This window comes from Pseudophryne corroboree, chromosome 1, assembly GCF_028390025.1.
Source record: "Pseudophryne corroboree isolate aPseCor3 chromosome 1, aPseCor3.hap2, whole genome shotgun sequence".
In the NCBI taxonomy this organism is placed as follows: Eukaryota; Metazoa; Chordata; class Amphibia; order Anura; family Myobatrachidae; genus Pseudophryne; species Pseudophryne corroboree.
In genome coordinates, this window is record NC_086444.1 from 482,117,218 (window position 1) to 482,137,308 (window position 20,091).

At 47.3% G+C, this 20,091-nt stretch overlaps 1 protein-coding gene across 3 annotated transcripts in view; it reads left to right on the forward strand.

Annotated features, from left to right (window-relative positions):
- The window catches only part of AGTPBP1 (ATP/GTP binding carboxypeptidase 1), a 455,468-nt gene that overhangs the window by 28,773 nt on the left and 406,604 nt on the right, over positions 1–20,091 (forward strand). For all 3 annotated transcript variants that reach the window (XM_063913782.1, XM_063913781.1, XM_063913783.1), the window contains exon 2: positions 3,277–3,346. In XM_063913782.1, the coding sequence (XP_063769852.1) occupies positions 3,315–3,346 (32 nt within the window). In that variant the 5' untranslated portion in view covers positions 3,277–3,314. The remainder of the gene's footprint in view (positions 1–3,276; positions 3,347–20,091) is intronic.

Here is a 20,091-nt window from a genome sequence, read left to right on the forward strand (position 1 = left end):
GAAGAAATTTCCAGGGTCTGTGGTCAAGTCAGGAGACTTGCCTTCACATCAATATCCTGGAACCAAGGTCCATATACAATGCCCTACGTCAAGCGGAGACCCTGCTTCGCGACCAATCGGTGCTGATTCAATCAGACAACATCACCGCAGTGGCTCATGTAAACCGCCAAGGCGGAACAAGGAGCAGGGTGGCGATGGCGGAAGCCACCAGAATTCTTCGCTGGGCGGAGAATCACGTACGGGCACTGTCAGCAGTGTTCATTTCGGGAGTGGACAACTGGGAAGCAGACTTCCTCAGCAGGCACGACCTCCACCCGGGATAGTGGGGACTTCATCAAGAAGTCTTCGCGCAGATTGCAGGTTGGTGGGAACTGCCACAGGTGGACATGATGGCATCCCGCCTCAACAAAAAGCTACAGAGGTATTGCGCCAGGTCAAGAGACCCTCAGGCGATAGCTGTAGACGCACTAATGACACCGTGGGTGTTCCAGTCGGTCTATGTGTTTCCTCCTCTTCCTCTCATACCCAAGGTGCTGAGAATCATAAGAAAAAGAGGAGTGAGAACAATACTCATTGTTCCGGATTGGCCAAGAAGGACTTGGTACCCGGAACTGCAAGAAATGCTCAGAGGACCCATGGCCTCTGCCTCTCAGACAGGACCTGTTGCAACAGGGGCCCTGTCTGTTCCAAGACTAACCGCGGCTGCGTTTGATGGCATGGCGGTTGGACGCCGGATCCTAGCAGAAAAAGGCATTCCGGATGAGGTTATTCCTACGCTGATAAAGGCTAGGAAGGACGTGACGGCTAAACATTATCACCGTATATGGCGAAAATATGTTGCTTGGTGTGAGGCCAGGAATGCCCCTATGGGGGAATTCCAGCTGGGCCGTTTCCTTCACTTCCTACAGTCGGGAGTGACTTTGGGCCTAAAATTGTGTTCCATTAAGGTCCAGATTTCGGCCCTATCCATTTTCTTTCAAAAAGAACTGGCTTCTCTACCTGAAGTTCAGACGTTTGTAAAGGGAGTGCTGCATATTCAGCCCCCTTATGTGCCTCCAGTGGCACCTTGGGATCTTAACGTGGTGTTGAGTTTCCTGAAATCACACTGGTTTGAGCCACTTAAAACCGTGGAGTTAAAATTTCTCACGTGGAAAGTGGTCATGCTGTTAGCCTTGGCTTCAGCTAGGCGTGTGTCAGAATTAGCGGCTTTGTCACATAAAAGCACCTATCTGGTTTTCCATATGGACAGGGCAGAATTGCGGACCCGTCCGCAATTTCTGCCAAAAGTGGTGTCATCTTTTCATATGAACCAACCTATTGTGGTGCCTGTGGCTACTCGTGACTTGGAGGATTCCGAGTTACTAGATGTGGTCAGGGCTTTGAAGGTTTATGTAGCCAGAACGGCTAGAGTCAGGGAAACTGAGTCGCTGTTTATCCTGTATGCATCCAACAAGCTGGGTGCTCCTGCTTCAAAGCAAACTATTGCTCGCTGGATCTGTAACATGATTCAGCAGGCCATTCTGCGGCTGGATTGCCGCTGCCAAAATCAGTAAAAGCCCATTCCACAAGGAAGGTGGACTCTTCTTGGGCGGCTGCCCGAGGGGTCTCGGCATTACAGCTTTGCCGAGCAGCTACTTGGTCGGGTTCAAACACTTTTGCAAAGTTCTACAAGTTTGATACCCTGGCTGAGGAGGACCTTGTGTTTGCTCATTCGGTGCTGCAGAGTCATCCGCACTCTCCTGCCCGTTTGGGAGCTTTGGTATAATCCCCATGGTCCTTACGGAGTCCCCAGCATCCACTAGAACGTTAGAGAAAATAAGATTTTACTTACCGGTAAATCTATTTCTCGTAGTCCGTAGTGGATGCTGGGCGCCCGTCCTAAGTGCGGGATTTTTCTCCAATACTTGTATATAGTTATTGCTTACATAAGGGTTATGTTGTGGTTGCATCAGGGTTGATCTGATGCTCTATTGCTGTTCATACTGTTAACTGGGTAAGTTATCACAAGTTATACGGTGTGATGGGTGTGGCTGGTATGAGTCTTACCCTGGATTCCAAAATCCTTTCCTTGTAATGTCAGCTCTTCCGGGCACAGTTTCCTTAACTGAGGTCTGGAGGAGGGACATAGAGGGAGGAGCCAGAGCACACCAGTATCCAAATTCTTTCTTAAAGTGCCCTGTCTCCTGCGGAGCCCGTCTATTCCCCATGGTCCTTACGGAGTCCCCAGCATCCACTACGGACTACGAGAAATAGATTTACCGGTAAGTAAAATCTTATTTTTTTATTAAAGGGTGTGGTTCGTTAGGTCGACATGGTCATTAGGTTGACATGGAAAAAAGTCGACATGAGTTTTTTTTTTACTTTTTTTGGTGTCGTTTTCTTTGAAAAGTGACGGGGAACCCCAATTAGTGCACTGTAACCCCTCGCATGGCTCGCGAACTTCGGCGCCTCGCTCGACACGGGTTACCGTTCCCAATTGTAGTCCACGTGGATCGTTAATTATGAAAAAGGTCAAAAAAATGTAAAAAATTGTAAAAAAATAATTAATGTTGACCTTTTTCCATGTCGACCTATTGACCATGTCGACCAAATGTATGTCGACCTAACTCATGTCAACCTAATGACCGCCATCCTTATTAAATACAGATTTAAAAAAAAATCTACCACAGAACATGCATTTCCTTTAGACTGTAAGCTCTATGAGCAGGCCCTGCTCCCTCCTGTTCTCATTACCCACTTCTCTTACACACCAGCTACACGTTATACCTCCTTCATGGACTCTCTCCCCACGGTCTCCACTCCGTTGTTGTTTTCATTGCTTCAGACGACATAGACCCGTTATCTGCACCCACACTACAGGCACAGGTTTCAGATTACGCTGATTCTTTCCATTGCACCCCGTATTTCAGTGGCTGTGTTGAGAGTTGTAGTGCTACTTGTATTACTTGTCTATTGTATTGTACTGTGCTGTTTTTCCCTGTACTGTGTTATTGTTTTGCCTTCTGTACGGCATTTGTGGTGTCCAATAAATAAAGTTTAATATTAATACTGCGTAAGTAATTATTGAATTGTACAGTATGAGTTGGAAACCACAGAAATTAATCGTACCTCATTTTTGGATGCATCTAACATGCATTTGAACAAACTTTGTTTGACATCACATCACGTTAGCATATGAAGTTCCCACCCCATGTTTGCAAGCCCTAAAATAATGAATGTTTAGTATAGTTATACTCTTTACTTTTAGTTCCCTAATTTGTGTATTACTATTTTCAGGACGTGAGATGTTGGAGTGACCATATGACGACGACAAAATGAATAAAATGAAAGGGCCCATGGAAAAATGGTGAGTGCTGTTACTGTGAACTGTCAGTCTGAGTTACTGTACTCTGATTATATTTGTGTTGCAATTATCATTATTATGTCATGCCCATTTGGTAGCAGAGCTATAATAACTATTGCTGACAAAACGAAGCAGAAAAACTTACACAAGATCACTTTTGTTATGAGTAGTATACCCTCAGATCTGAGGTTATTAGATTTTATACTTTATTTGTAACCTGATTAAACAGAGCATTCTCTTTAATAGTTTTATAATGATATCCTCATATGGGCTGGGTATGATATACCGGTAGTCAGAATACCAACTGCGGTATCCCAATGGTGAGAATCCCATACAGAGGAAAGGCAAGAATACTTACCTTTCCCCAGTGCCCCCCTAACCCTCCCTTCCTGGTGCCTAAACCTAACACCCCCCCCCCGTCCCCCCCAACCTAGACCTAACCTCCCCGCCACCACGGCTTATCTCTCTGGTTGCCCAGGTAACATTCGTTTGGGATCCTGTCTACAGGGTTGTGATCCAAGACGGGATTCCGGTGTTCATATTTCGAGTGCTGGAATGTCGTCCACCGGGATCCTGACCGGATCCCCCTTACATAGCTGTACCTACTTACAGGATATTGTTCAATCAATTTAGACAGAAATTTGTTAAAAGAATCTACATTTGTGTTGGTTGCATTTGATCCAATATGATCAGGGTTATGCTGGCCATACACTAAGATGACTCGTGTTAGATGCAAGCCCTCCCATGACCTCCCCCACCAGCTCCCCGGCGTACAATAGATTTTGTGGTGATTTTGCACCATACGATCTATCTTTCAACCCGTAATGGACCCCTACCCGGGTCGACTGATCATATGTGCAGCACATATGATCAGTTGATGCGACGTGCGACCCGCGAGGCCATGCATCGTAGTTGCACCCAAAACATGCACGATGTGCATGCGATGGGTCGAATGACACGTCGATATCGTGTATTCGTGCACGAAATCGACCTAGTGTATGGCCAGCATTAGTTTTATTGGGATGTAGTTATGTCTCGACCGCCGGTCACTATACCAATGCTGGAATCCCGAGCACTGGACAGCCCGACAGTCCGCATGCTGAATAACAGGTACTATTCCCACTCCTGGGTGTCCACGACATCCAATAGAGTGGGAATAGAACCAGTGGCTAGCGCAGCAAGCCACTGAGCCTGCTGCGTGGCGAGCGCAGCCGGCAATCTGGAGATCGGGATCCCGGGGTCGGTGTGGTGACCTCCGGGATCCCAAACGCCAGTCTACCAGTACCAACCCGTTTTATTTGGGGCAACATGTTCTTTGAAAGTGACTGAAATGTAATGGAGTAAAGGGTTTATATTGGTATTGTGAAATGAAACTCCAGTGATTGTAGAAGTGCCATACATCATCCATACATGGCATATGTTGTTCTGTACTTGGACAGCATGTGGGTGAATCATTCACATTGTGAGCTAATATATATCTGATCATAGCCTGTGTTTGTACGGTATTTTGAGGTAAACGTATAGAAATGCAAAAGTTGGTCCAGAAGAAAAAAAATGATTTCCCTCCTCCCTTCTGTAAGGCTCTGGTTTTACTTCCTCTTGACCAACAAGTGAAGTAAGTAAAGAGTTGCACACAGTGGGCTTGTCTGTCTTGATCTTACAAATAAATGTAAATGTAAAATCAGTATATGTGTCCAATAAATACAAATGGTGTCTTCATTGTTTCTCAGTGAGGTTTCATAGTAGTTACAACACAGAATAAAAAACATCATGTGTACTGGAAAAAATGTTGATTAAAAAAAATAATGAAAATATCTAAATAATAAATTAAATATTGATACTATAAAAACATACAGCAATCTTTAATATATATTTGTTTATACAGTACCATGAACAGACGTTTCATTTCTCAGAATAGCAGACAGTATGCTTGGTACAACACAAGCGAGTTACAAGAGACACTCCTTCGAAATATTATACCTGAGTAGTTTGAGTATTAATTAAATGGTTATCTGATTCAAGTTCTTAGTAACCAAATAGGTTATACACAATGGAACGTTGTATCAATAACACAGCTTTCTTATTGCACTTATTCCAACAAATGTTGCTATAATGATGTTCGTGTTCTGGCATGAACAAATAGGCAAATGTTCCATTCCTCCTGAGAATATGCTAAAAGTAGCAATGACTCTCTCTAGTTTAAAAATGTGAGAAAGCTGGCAGAAACAAACTATTAGCTCTAGTGCATGAAAGCAGCAATAAGCAATACTCTGTTTCTTGTCTAAGAAGTGTAAATGAAGCATGCAACTATTAACAACTGATGTAAACCAGTGGTTCTCAAACTTTGTGCCATGGCACCCTGGAGTGCCTCGTGACACTTGCAGGGGTGCCGTGGGTTGGTGGTCGTGGACCAACTGAAATTATTTATGGTCCATGTAATAGGTAAAACCAGTGCTGGTGGCTGCCAATCCTAAAATATGTGGACAAACACAAGCAAACCCTGTCCCTCACCACACAATTGAACCTAAGAATGACATATAAACGCGATCTACTTAATTTACTATTTCTTTCTAAATTTCTCAAGAAGAAACTTTTGGCCTAGGGGTCCCGTGAAGAAAATTCTGATACTCTAGGCAACCACTGATGTAGACTGATTAGTAACAAGCCTTTTGGATTGTGCAAGTATTCTCACTGGGTTTTGGGCTTGTCACGTTATTAGGCCCCTCCCCTGTCACAACAGAGTGCTGAAGTGGGTACCCAGGAAGGGGCTGCCTAGTCTCTATGGACCCACAATTCCCGGTATTATATTCCCATCCTGCTCACTAAACTAGGAAGTGGCCAGCATACAGGAGATCCACACACTCTTTTGAAGGCTCAGAGGAATACCATAGTATGCCTATTACTTTGTCTGCATTTACCCTTTAGAGCACTGCATGTGGCACCTTCTTAATAAATGGTAATAATAATGGTAATGCTGGTAATACCTGGCCTATATATCAGTTTTCAAGTGAACGCCTGATATATCACGAGTCCATTGGCCGGTATGAGCCCTCGATATGTCTGTGAATGACGTAATTTCGTCAGCCCTGCAGCATATCTACAGATATATTGGTGCGTCTGACTGTGTATACAGGCAGTCCACTTGCTGCAGGGACTGCCGGTGACTGACATCTAAACATTTAAATGCCCACCCAGGTGTGACATGGAGCAGACAATTGGTAGATGTGTATGCGCTTACCAGACGTCCGATCTGTCCGCCAGTTTTAGTAGCTTTGATGTTGAAGAGGTTTGCTGTCTACTTTGTTGACCCCAAGTATAGCTTGAATATTTGTCCATCAGACAGATGTTGCCATCTACGGGGGTGATTCCGAGTTGTTCTCTCGCTAGCTGCTTTTAGCAGCATTGCACACGCTAAGCCGCCGCCCTCTGGGAGTGTATCTTAGCTTAGCAGAAGTGCGACCGAAAGATTAGCAGAATTGCGAATAGAAATTTCTTAGCAGTTTGAGTAACTCACAAATAGCGATCAGTTCAGTCGGTTTCGTTCCTGGTTTGACGTCACACACACGCCCAGCGTTCGGCCAGCCATTCCCCCGTTTCTCCAGACACTCCCGCGTTTTTCCCTGACATGCCTGCGTTTTTCCGCACACTCCCAGAAAATGGCCAGTTTCCGCCCAGAAACACCCACTTCCTGTCAATCACACTCCGATCACTTCAACGATGAAAAATCTTAGTTCGGACGTGAGTAAATCTACTAAGTTTTGAGCTAAAATACTAACTGCATGCGCACTGCGAACCATGCGCATTTTTGCCTTAATCGCTCCGTTGCGAAAATCGGCAACGAGCGAACAACTCGGAATGACCCCCTACATTTGTTTTTTGGATTTCCTCACAGGAGTGCTTTTGAAATAATGACTACAGTATTTCAACAGTCTGATGTATACATCTGTCTAGTGTAAGAGGCTCCACAAAGCATGCACTGTTAGTAAGACATCCAGTTGACCCCGGAAATTTACCGGGGCTAATTGTCTCACCGGGCGCTATCCTATTAGCTACGATAAGCTGGCACGAGCAGCGGCTTATCAGGGGTTATCTGTTGCTGCCAGCTTCTGACCGCTCCCAGTGCAGTGCTACACCTCCGCCTACTCCCGGTCACATGACCTCTCCCCCGTCATGTGACCACTGCTGGAGGCTGGTAAGATGGGGGATGTGGGTCACAGTGCTGCCCCGGCTTCCCCACCGGGGGTCACAGCGCTGAGTGTCGGCTCCCGGGTACCCTCCCTGCAGTCCCAGCCTGCTGCTGCTGCACCAGGTAAGGGACACTGCAGGCCGCCACGGTTTTCAGGGATTTTGTTATGCCTGTCTTTCGCATGAAAGCGGGGCTGTTTCTACCGAAAACACACAGGATTCACTGAACCTGTGTTTTTTCGGGAGATAGTCTTTTTTTACAGGCGATCTAATAGGATAGCCTGTAAACAAAACAAAAAATATTGGTGAAACATCCGAAAAAGTGTGCGAAAAACGGCCGTTTTTCACTCCCGTTGTAGTTTCACCTCAAATTGGATACCCCCTTAATGCTAATGTTCTTTCAAAGATAAATCATCCAGCTAATTAACTGTAATTCATGTAGTCCATGAAACTTTCAAGTAATGACCTTGAATTTGTCGCTAACGTAGGTATTTGCTTTTGTGCTGACATAAACAAAAGATACTAAGAAAATATATTATTTATTATTATATTATTCTCCGTAGCTAAAGAATGTGGATTGGTAGACAGTTTACAATTCCATTATGCTGTATACACGTAAAGTCTATTGACATTAACAAAAATGGATTTTTCAAAAAGTTTTCTTGATAAGGAAAAACAGAAGCTTTTCCAGATGTGCACAATACCAGTCTGTATTCTAAACCTCATGTGTTCACTCTTTCCACCAGGTATAAGCAGAGGTGTAACTAGGCGCCATGGTGCCCGGAGCAAGCCCCTACATAGATGAACCCCCCCAAATTTTCAATGAAAATAATGTCCTAGAATTGCCTGAGGGACAGAAACAGCTGTGCCGCAGCAGTCTGAGGGGCAGAGAGAGCTGCTTCGCAGCAGCCTCAGGGCCAGAGAGAGGGGCAGAGAGAAGTGCTGCAGCAGCCTCAGAGGCAGAGAGAAGTGCTGCAGCCTAAGGTGCTGCAGCTTCTAATGCAGAGATAAGTGCTGCAGCATCAATGTGGAGAGAAGTCCTGCAGAAGCTGGGACAGAAAGAGGTGCTGCAGCAGCTAGGGCAGAGAGAGCTGTTGCAGCATCTGAAGTAGAGACAAGTGATGCAGCTTCCAGGAAAGAGGGCGGGATGTACTAAGCACAAAATACGGTAAACTCCCTGTTTAACGCATTTTCCTAATATACTATCCTCCGGCCGGCAGGACAGCGCTGCGGAGGGTTTCAACAGCTTTTGCTGGCGATACCCCATAGAAGCCAATGGGTTTCTCTCCGCAGCGCTGTGTGAGGGATCTGAACAGATCTCTCCCAGTATGCCCCGTGGCTGGCCCCGTTACCCCGTGCATGTGCAGACTGACTCCCGGGGCCAAATCCCGGAAGTCAGGCTTCCGCTGCACATCGCGGAGGACAGCTCTTCTTGAAAATGAATCTCTGCAATGCTGATTGCATATGTAAGTAAGTACATATGCGATCAGCATCGGGGCGATGGGCGACGATGTACAGTAGTACATCCCACCCAGGGAGAGGTGCTGCAGCAGCGGGGGCAGAGAATGGTGCTGCAGGACAGAAGTAACCCTACTGCACAGCTACAAGCTGACAGTGAGACATATAAAAAGGGCTGGCAGAGCCCCAGCATGTGCTAGCTGTCAGTGTCTACTGCTGTTGCCTCTGGCCTGATTTGTTCCCTACCTAATCTCTGAGTCTGAGTCAGTTTGCGCCCCTCTGCTCTGTGGCTGCCAGTACAGTGGCCCGTGGAAACGGGTGGCAGTGCGCCCTCTACCTTTTTCAACGCCCGGAGCTCACGCTCCACCGGAGCCACCCTCTCTACACCCCTGGGTATAAGTGTTCTGGTTCTGAACTGTGCACATAGGGCTCTATATGGTGTTCTGGAGTGTATGCCTGATAACAAAAGTGCAAAGTGGGCTTACTTCAGTTCCTCTCTGAGCGCTATTAGGCTAATCTCTGTGGTGGGGGAGGGGTAATGTAGCAAATGGGACATACAAATGCTGGGGTGCGAGACACATGCTTGGCATATTGTTTGATTTTTTTTACATTAAAATATTTAAATATCTGTTTTGTACTACGTGCATCTGTTATTGTATTCTGTTATTGTAACCACCTGTCAATAAAAATTATTTGAAAAAAATATATATTTAAATATATTTTGAAAAAGTTGTTCCTATCTTAAATTAAAAAAGTGTATTTTTTTGGGTTTGTTTTGTTTTTCTAGTTAAGTGATTCACTCTGTTCTAGTCTAAGTAAATATAGCAATGCAGTGGTGCGGCACTCGAGCTAATACCTGGGTATCCTGGTGACAATATGAACTAGAATATTGAAACGTTGAGACTACAATCCTGTGCTCCGTGTGAAAAATTTTTAAGCTTGAGTACCGCACCACTGCATTGCTATATTCACCGATTTTGTGAAGCACCAGCGCAGTAATGCCTTTGAGCTTGGAGTGCCAGACTCTGGACTTTATCTATTCTAAGTAAATGTAATGTACAAGTTTTTATGCTTTATTAACTGGTGTTGTTTTTTAATGCCAATATTTACAAGCATTTAGGGGGTCATTACATTTTTTTTGTGGGAATTTAGCTCCTGGGCTAAGTGCTCGGGAGCTATTCAATTTGTTCCCGTGACAGCCACTATCTCCTATGGTAATGCCCGTGATTAGCCGAGTTAAGCTACAGTTCCGGCGCGATATAGTTGTCATCCTGCAACTAGATCTGAAGTCCTACTTGACACAGATTTTTGCTTGCACCTTCGTCCGGAGAGTGCAAGCAGAAATCCACAATACAGTAAGTACAGATTCTGGGCTAATCATGGGACTTAATTGAATAGCTACAGGGCAGTTAGACGGGGGATAATTCCGGCAAGATAATTGAATTGCCCCTTTTAAAGTTCTAATTAAATACATATTGCATATAATGCTGGCACACACACGCATGAACACATTTATCCCTCAATTTCTAACTGGGATTGATTTTTGTGTATAAAACATAATTTCCATGGATTTGCTTGTTTTAATGATCTCTGTAATGTCTCTTTAGAAGTAGAACAAGTGTGTATGAATGTATGTATATAATAGTTCTTTTTCAACAAAAAACATGAAATAGGAATCTTAGGATGTAAGTTGTTTAATGAATGCCTTAACTTTCTCTTACGTCCACATTAGTACCATGGGGTATCCACTAGGAGCCTTGGGCACTTTAAGAAATCAATAGTGTGGGCTGGCTCTATGCCCCTCCTACCAGACTCAGTTTAGAAAATGTGCCTGGAGGAGGCGGTCACGCTTGGGAAGCTCCTGAAGCGTTTTCTGCATTTATTTTCTATTTTATTGTTTTCAGGCAGGTCTGGCTGGCACCAGACTGCCTGCTTCATGGCACCTAGGGAGGGGGAACGGCCCAACCTCCCTAGCGTTAATGGTCCCGTTCCCCGCTGACAGGACACTGAGCTCCTATTTGCAAGCCCCACCACGACGAGCGTACGGACCCACAGCATGCCGCCACCCCTAACAGAGCCAGAAGAGTGATGAGTAGGTGGCCGGCGTCACGATTAGCGGGTCACCGGCTGTAATGGCGGCATAAGGGTAGGAGTGCAGCGCTGCATGCACGCTGTGCTCCAGGCTTCAGATGCACTGTGTGACCGCTGTGAGGGGCAGCTGGAGCCACTAATATTACCCAGAACTGGCACATATTACAGGGGTTTTCTCTAACGTCCTAGTGGATGCTGGGGACTCCGAAAGGACCATGGGGAATAGCGGCTCCGCAGGAGACTGGGCACAAAAGTAAAAAGCTTTAGGACTACCTGGTGTGCACTGGCTCCTCCCCCTATGACCCTCCTCCAAGCCTCAGTTAGATTTTTGTGCCCGACCGAGACGGGTGCAGGCTAAGGGGCTCTCCTGAGCTGCTTAGTGTAAAAGTTTAAAGTAGGTTTTTTATTTTCAGTGAGTACTGCTGGCAACAGGCTCACTGCACCGAGGGACTAAGGGGAGAAGAAGCGAACTCACCTGCGTGCAGAGTGGATTGGGCTTCTTAGGCTACTGGACATTAGCTCCAGAGGGACGATCACAGGCCCAGCCATGGATGGGTCCCAGAGCCGCGCCGCCGGCCCCCTTACAGAGCCAGAAGACTGAAGAGGTCCGGAAAATCGGCGGCAGAAGACGTCCTGTCTTCAATAAGGTAGCGCACAGCACCGCAGCTGTGCGCCATTGCTCTCAGCACACTTCACACTCCGGTCACTGAGGGTGCAGGGCGCTGGGGGGGGCGCCCTGAGACGCAATAACACACCTTTTTGGCAAAAAATACATCACATATAGCTCCTGGGCTATATGGATGCATTTAACCCCTGCCAATTTTCCATAAAAAAGCGGGAGAAAGGCCGCCGTGAAGGGGGCGGAGCCTATCTCCTCAGCACACTGGCGCCATTTTCTCTGACGTCCTAGTGGATGCTGGGAACTCCGTAAGGACCATGGGGGGGATAGCGGCTCCGCAGGAGACTGGGCACAAAAAGTAAAAGCTTTAGACTAGCTGGTGTGCACTGGCTCCTCCCCCTATGACCCTCCTCCAAGCCTCAGTTAGATTTTTGTGCCCAAACGAGAAGGGTGCAAGCTAGGTGGCTCTCCTGAGCTGCTTAGAAGTAAAAGTTTAAATAGGTTTTTTATTTTCAGTGAGTCCTGCTGGCAACAGGCTCACTGCATCGTGGGACTAAGGGGAGAAGAAGCGAACTCACCTGACTGCAGAGTGGATTGGGCTTCTTGGCTACTGGACATTAGCTCCAGAGGGACGATCACAGGTTCAGCCTGGATGGGTCCCGGAGCCGCGCCGCCGGCCCCCTTACAGAGCCAGAAGAGCGAAGAGGTCCGGAGAAAGCGGCGGCAGAAGACGTTCCTGTCTTCAAATAAGGTAGCGCACAGCACTGCAGCTGTGCGCCATTGCTCTCAGCACACTTCACACTCCGGTCACTGAGGGTGCAGGGCGCTGGGGGGGAGCGCCCTGAGACGCAATAAAAACGATATAAAAACCTTATATGGCTAAAAAAAATGCATCACATATAGCTCCTGGGCTATATGGATGCATTTATCCCCTGCCAGTTTCCTGAAAAAAGCGGGAGAAAAGGCCGCCGTGAAGGGGGCGGAGCCTTTCTCCTCAGCACACAAGCGCCATTTTCTTTCACAGCTCCGCTGGAAGGACGGCTCCCTGACTCTCCCCTGCAGTCCTGCACTACAGAAACAGGGTAAAACAGAGAGGGGGGCACTATTGGCAGCTAATATATAAATACAGCAGCTATAACAGGGAGTAACACTTATATAAGGTTATCCCTGTATATATATAGCGCTCTGGTGTGTGCTGGCAAACTCTCCCTCTGTCTCCCCAAAGGGCTAGTGGGGTCCTGTCCTCTATCAGAGCATTCCCTGTGTGTGTGCTGGGTGTCGGTACGATTGTGTCGACATGTATGAGGAGGAAAATGATGTGGAAGCAGAGCAATTGCCTGTGTTAGTGATGTCACCCCCTAGGGAGTCGACACCTGACTGGATGGTAGTAATTAAAGAATTACGTGACAATGTCAGCACTTTGCAAAAAACTGTTGACGACATGAGACAGCCGACAAATCAATTAGTGCCTGTTCAGGCGTCTCAGACACCGTCAGGGGCGCTAAAACGCCCGTTACCTCAGATTGTCGACACAGACCCTGACACGGATACTGAATCCAGTGTCGACGGTGACGAGACAAACGTAATGTCCAGTAGGGCCACACGTTACATGATCACGGCAATGAAGGAGGCATTGAACATTTCTGACACTACAAGTACCACGAAAAAGGGTATTATGTGGGGTGTGAAAAAACTACCAGTGGTTTTTCCTGAGTCAGATGAATTAAATGAGGTGTGTGATAAAGCGTGGGTTTCCCCCGATAAAAAAACTGCTGATTTCTAATAAATTATTGGCACTATACCCTTTCCCGCCAGAGGTTAGGGCACGTTGGGAAACACCCCCTAGGGTAGATAAGGCGCTCACACGCTTATCAAAACAAGTGGCGTTACAATCTCCTGATACGGCCGCTCTCAAGGAACCAGCTGATAGAAGGCTGGAAAATATCTTAAAAGGTATATACACACATACCGGTGTTATACTGCGACCAGCGATCGCCTCAGCCTGGATGTGCAGCGCTGGAGTGGCTTGGTCGGATTCCCTGACTGAAAATATTGATACCCTGGATAGGGACAGTATATTATTAACTATAGAGCATTTAAAGGATGCATTACTATATATGCGAGATGCACAGAGGGATATTTGCACCCTGGCATCTAGAGTAAGTGCGATGTCCATTTCTGCCAGAAGAACGTTATGGACGCGACAGTGGTCAGGTGATGCGGATTCCAAACGACATATGGAAGTATTGCCGTATAAAGGGGAGGAGTTATTTGGGGTCGGTCTATCGGACCTGGTGGCCACAGCAACGGCTGGAAAATCCACCTTTTTACCCCAGGTCACCTCTCAGCAGAAAAAGACACCGTCTTTTCAAACCCAGTCCTTTCGTCCCTATAAGGGCAAGAGGGAAAAAGGCCGCTCGTTCCTGCCCCGGGGCAGAGGAAGGGGAAAAAGACTGCACCATGCAGCCTCTTCCCAGGAGCAGAAGCCCTCCCCCGCTTCTGCCAAGTCCTCAGCAAGACGCTGGGGCTCTGCAAGCAGACTCGGGCACGGTGGGGGGCCGTCTCAAGAATTTCAGCGCGCAGTGGGCTCACTCGCAAGTGGACCCCTGGATCCTGCAGGTAGTATCACAGGGGTACAAATTGGAATTCGAGACGTCTCCCCCTCGCCGGTTCCTGAAGTCTGCTCTACCAACGTCTCCCTCCGACAGGGAGGCAGTATTGGAAGCTATTCACAAGCTGTATTCCCAGCAGGTGATAATCAAGGTACCCCTCCTACAACAGGGAAAGGGGTATTATTCCACGCTGTTTGTGGTACCGAAGCCGGACGGCTCGGTGAGACCAATTTTAAATCTAAAATCTTTGAACACTTACATAAAAAGGTTCAAATTCAAGATGGAGTCACTCAGAGCAGTGATAGCGAACCTGGAAGAAGGGGACTATATGGTATCTCTAGACATCAAGGATGCTTATCTCCATGTCCCAATCTACCCTTCTCACCAAGGGTACCTCAGGTTTGTGATACAAAACTGTCATTATCAGTTTCAGACGCTGCCGTTTGGATTGTCCACGGCACCACGGGTCTTTACCAAGGTAATGGCCGAAATGATGATTCTTCTTCGAAGAAAAGGCGTATTAATTATCCCTTACTTGGACGATCTCCTGATAAGGGCAAGGTCCAGGGAACAGTTAGAGGTCGGAGTAGCACTATCTCAGGTAGTGCTACGTCAGCACGGGTGGATTCTAAATATCCCAAAATCACAGCTGATTCCGACAACACGTCTACTGTTCCTAGGGATGATTCTGGACACAGTCCAGAAAAAGGTGTTTCTCCCGGAGGAGAAGGCCAGGGAGTTATCCGAGCTAGTCAGGAACCTCCTAAAACCAGGACAAGTGTCAGTGCATCAGTGCACGAGAGTCCTGGGAAAAATGGTGGCTTCTTACGAAGCGATTCCATTCGGAAGATTCCATGCAAGAACTTTTCAGTGGGATCTGCTGGACAAATGGTCCGGATCGCATCTTCAGATGCATCAGCGGATAACCCTATCTCCAAGGACAAGGGTATCTCTCCTGTGGTGGTTACAGAAGGCTCATCTTCTAGAGGGCCGCAGATTCGGCATTCAGGATTGGATGCTGGTAACCACGGATGCCAGCCTGAGAGGCTGGGGAGCAGTCACACAGGGAAGAAATTTCCAGGGCTTGTGGTCAAGCATGGAAACGTCTCTTCACATAAATATCCTAGAGCTAAGGGCCATTTACAATGCCCTAAGTCAAGCAAGGCCTCTGCTTCAGGGTCAACCGGTATTGATCCAGTCGGACAACATCACGGCTGTCGCCCACGTAAACAGACAGGGCGGCACAAGAAGCAGGAGGGCAATGGCAGAAGCTGCAAGGATTCTCCGCTGGGCGGAAAATCATGTGATAGCACTGTCAGCAGTGTTCATTCCGGGAGTGGACAACTGGGAAGCAGACTTCCTCAGCAGACACGACCTCCACCCGGGGGAGTGGGGACTTCATCCAGAAGTCTTCCAAGTGATTGTAAACCGTTGGGAAAAACCAAAGGTGGACATGATGGCATCCCGTCTCAACAAGAAACTGGACAGATATTGCGCCAGGTCAAGGGACCCTCAGGCAATAGCGGTGGACGCTCTGGTAACTCCGTGGGTGTTCCAGTCGGTATATGTGTTCCCTCCTCTTCCTCTCATACCAAAAGTACTGAGAATCATAAGAAGGAGAGGAGTAAGAACGATACTCGTGGCTCCGGATTGGCCAAGAAGAACTTGGTACCCGGAGCTGCAAGAGATGCTCACGGAGGACCCGTGGCCTCTACCTCTAAGGAAGGACCTGCTCCAGCAGGGACCTTGTCTGTTCCAAGACTTACCGCGGCTGCGTTTGACGGCATGGCGGTTGAACGCCGGATCCTGAAGGAAAAAGGCATTCCAGATGAAGTCATCCCTACCCTGATCAAGGCCAGGAAGGATGTAACTGCAAAACATTATCATCGCATTTGGCGAAAATATGTTGCGTGGTGTGAGGCCAAGAAGGCCCCTACGGAGGAATTTCAACTGGGTCGTTTCCTACATTTCCTGCAAGCAGGATTGTCTATGGGCCTAAAATTAGGATCCATTAAGGTTCAAATTTCGGCCCTGTCGATCTTCTTCCAGAAAGAACTGGCTTCAGTGCCTGAAGTTCAGACGTTTGTCAAAGGGGTACTGCATATACAGCCTCCTTTTGTGCCTCCAGTGGCACCTTGGGATCTCAATGTAGTTTTAGGGTTCCTAAAATCACATTGGTTTGAACCACTTGCCACAGTGGATTTGAAATATCTCACATGGAAAGTGGTAATGCTGTTGGCCCTGGCTTCAGCCAGGCGCGTATCAGAATTGGCGGCTTTATCCTAATAAAAGCCCTTACCTGATATTTCATTCGGATAGGGCGGAATTGAGGACTCGTCCTCAATTTCTCCCTAAGGTGGTTTCGGCGTTTCACATGAATCAACCTATTGTGGTACCTGTGGCTACTAGGGACTTGGAGGACTCCAAGTTGCTGGACGTAGTCAGGGTCCTGAAAATATATGTTTCCAGGACGGCTGGAGTCAGAAAATCTGACTCGCTGTTTATACTGTATGCACCCAACAAGCTGGGTGCTCCTGCTTCTAAGCAGACGATTGCTCGTTGGATTTGTAGTACAATTCAACTTGCACATTCTGTGGCAGGCCTGCCACAGCCAAAATCTGTAAAAGCCCATTCCACAAGGAAGGTGGGCTCATCTTGGGCGGCTGCCCGAGGGGTCTCGGCTTTACAACTTTGCCGAGCAGCTACTTGGTCAGGGGCAAACACGTTTGCTAAATTCTACAAATTTGATACCCTGGCTGAGGAGGACCTGGAGTTCTCTCATTCGGTGCTGCAGAGTCATCCGCACTCTCCCGCCCGTTTGGGAGCTTTGGTATAATCCCCATGGTCCTTAAGGAGTTCCCAGCATCCACTAGGACGTCAGAGAAAATAAGAATTTACTTACCGATAATTCTATTTCTCATAGTCCGTAGTGGATGCTGGGCGCCCATCCCAAGTGCGGATTGTCTGCAATACTTGTATATAGTTATTGTTACAAACAAATCGGGTTGTTTATTGTTGGAAGCCATCTTTTCAGAGGCTCCTACGGTTATCATACTGTTAACTGGGTTCAGATCACGAGTTGTACGGTGTGATTGGTGTGGCTGGTATGAGTCTTACCCGGGATTCAAGATCCTTCCTTATTATGTACGCTCGTCCGGGCACAGTATCTTAACTGAGGCTTGGAGGAGGGTCATAGGGGGAGGAGCCAGTGCACACCAGCTAGTCTAAAGCTTTTACTTTTTGTGCCCAGTCTCCTGCGGAGCCGCTACCCCCCCCATGGTCCTTACGGAGTTCCCAGCATCCACTACGGACTATGAGAAATAGAATTATCGGTAAGTAAATTCTTATTTTTTCCTCACAGCTCCGTTGGAGGAAGGCTCCCTGACTCTCCCCTGCAGTCCTGCACTACAGAAACAGGGTAAAACAAGAGAGGGGGGCACTAAATTGGCATATAAATATATACAGCAGCTATATTAGGGAAAAACACTTATATAGGGTTATCCCTATATATATATATATATATATATATATATATATATATATATATATATATATATATATATATAGCGCTCTGGTGTGTGCTGGCAAACTCTCCCTCTGTCTCCCCAAAGGGCTAGTGGGGTCCTGTCCTCTGTCAGAGCATTCCCTGTGTGTGTGCTGTGTCGGTACGTTATGTCGACATGTATGAGGAGGAAAATGGTGTGGAGGCGGAGCAATTGCCTGTGTTAGTGATGTCACCCCCTAGGGGGTCGACACCTGACTGGATGGTCTTATGGAAAGAATTACGTGATAATGTCAGCACTTTACAAAAGACTGTTGACGACATGAGACAGCCGGCAAATCAGTTAATACCTGTACAGGCGTCTCAAACACCGTCAGGGGCTCTAAAGCGCCCGTTACCTCAGGTCGATACAGACACAGACACGGACACTGACTCCAGTGTCGACGGTGAGGAAACAAACGTATTTTCCAGTAGGGCCACACGTTACATGATCACGGCAATGAAGGAGGTTTTGAACATTTCTGATACTACAAGTACCACAAAAAAGGGTATTATGTGGGGTGTGAAAAAACTACCCGTAGTTTTTCCCGAATCAGATGAATTAAATGAGGTGTGTGATGAAGCGTGGGTTTCCCACGATAAAAAACTGCTAATTTCTAAAAAATTATTGGCATTATACCCTTTCCCGCCAGAGGTTAGGGCTCGTTGGGAAACACCCCCTAGGGTAGATAAGGCGCTCACACGCTTATCAAAACAAGTGGCGTTACCGTCTCCTGATACGGCCGCCCTCAAGGAACCAGCTGATAGGAAGCTGGAAAATATCCTAAAAAGTATATACACACATACTGGTATTATACTGCGACCAGCAATCGCCGCAGCCTGGATGTGCAGTGCTGGGGTGGCTTGGTCGGATTCCCTGACTGAAAATATTGATACCCTGGACAGGGACAATATATTATTGACTATAGAGCATTTAAAGGATGCATTTCTATATATGCGAGATGCACAGAGAGATATTTGCACTCTGGCATCAAGAGTAAGTGCGATGTCCATTTCTGCCAGAAGAGGATTATGGACGCGACAGTGGTCAGGGGATGCGGATTCCAAACGGCATATGGAAGTATTGCCGTATAAAGGGGAGGAGTTATTTAGGGTCGGTCTATCGGACCTGGTGGCCACGGCAACGGCTGGGAAATCCACCTTTTTACCCCAAGTCACCTCACAGCAGAAAAAGATACCGTCTTTTCAGGCTCAGTCCTTTCGTCCCCATAAGGGCAAGCGGGCAAAAGGCCACTCATATCTGCCCCAGGGCAGAGGAAGGGGAAAAAGACTGCAGCAGACAGCCTCTTCCCACGAACAGAAGCCCTCCCCCGCTTCTGCCAAGTCCTCAGCATGATGCTGGGGCCTTACAAGCGGACTCGGACACGGTGGGGGCCCGTCTCAAGAATTTCAGCGCGCAGTGGGCTCACTCGCAAGTGGACCCGTGGATCCTGCAGGTAGTATCTCAGGGGTACAAATTGGAATTCGAGACGTCTCCCCCTCGCCGGTTCCTGAAGTCTGCTTTACCAACGTCTCCCCCCGACAGGGAGGCGGTATTGGAGGCCATTCACAAGCTGTATTCCCAGCAAGTGATAATCAAGGTACCCCTCCTACAACAGGGAAAGGGGTATTATTCCACGCTGTTTGTGGTACCGAAGCCGGACGGCTCGGTGAGACCCATTTTAAATCTGAAATCCTTGAACACTTACATAAAAAGGTTCAAGTTCAAGATGGAGTCACTCAGAGCAGTGATAGCGAACCTGGAAGAAGGGGACTATATGGTGTCTCTGGACATCAAGGATGCTTACCTCCATGTCCCAATTTGCCCTTCTCACCAAGGGTACCTCAGGTTTGTGGTACAGAACTGTCACTATCAGTTTCAGACGCTGCCGTTTGGATTGTCCACGGCACCCCGGGTCTTTACCAAGGTAATGGCCGAAATGATGATTCTTCTTCGAAGAAAAGGCGTCTTAATTATCCCTTACTTGGACGATCTCCTGATAAGGGCAAGGTCCAGAGAACAGTTAGAGGTCGGAGTAGCACTATCTCAAGTAGTACTACGACAGCACGGATGGATTCTAAATATTCCAAAATCGCTGCTGATTCCGACGACACGTCTGCTGTTCCTGGGAATGATTCTGGACACAGTACAGAAAAAGGTGTTTCTCCCGGAAGAGAAAGCCAGGGAGTTATCCGACCTAGTCAGGAACCTCCTAAGACCAGGCCAAGTGTCAGTACATCA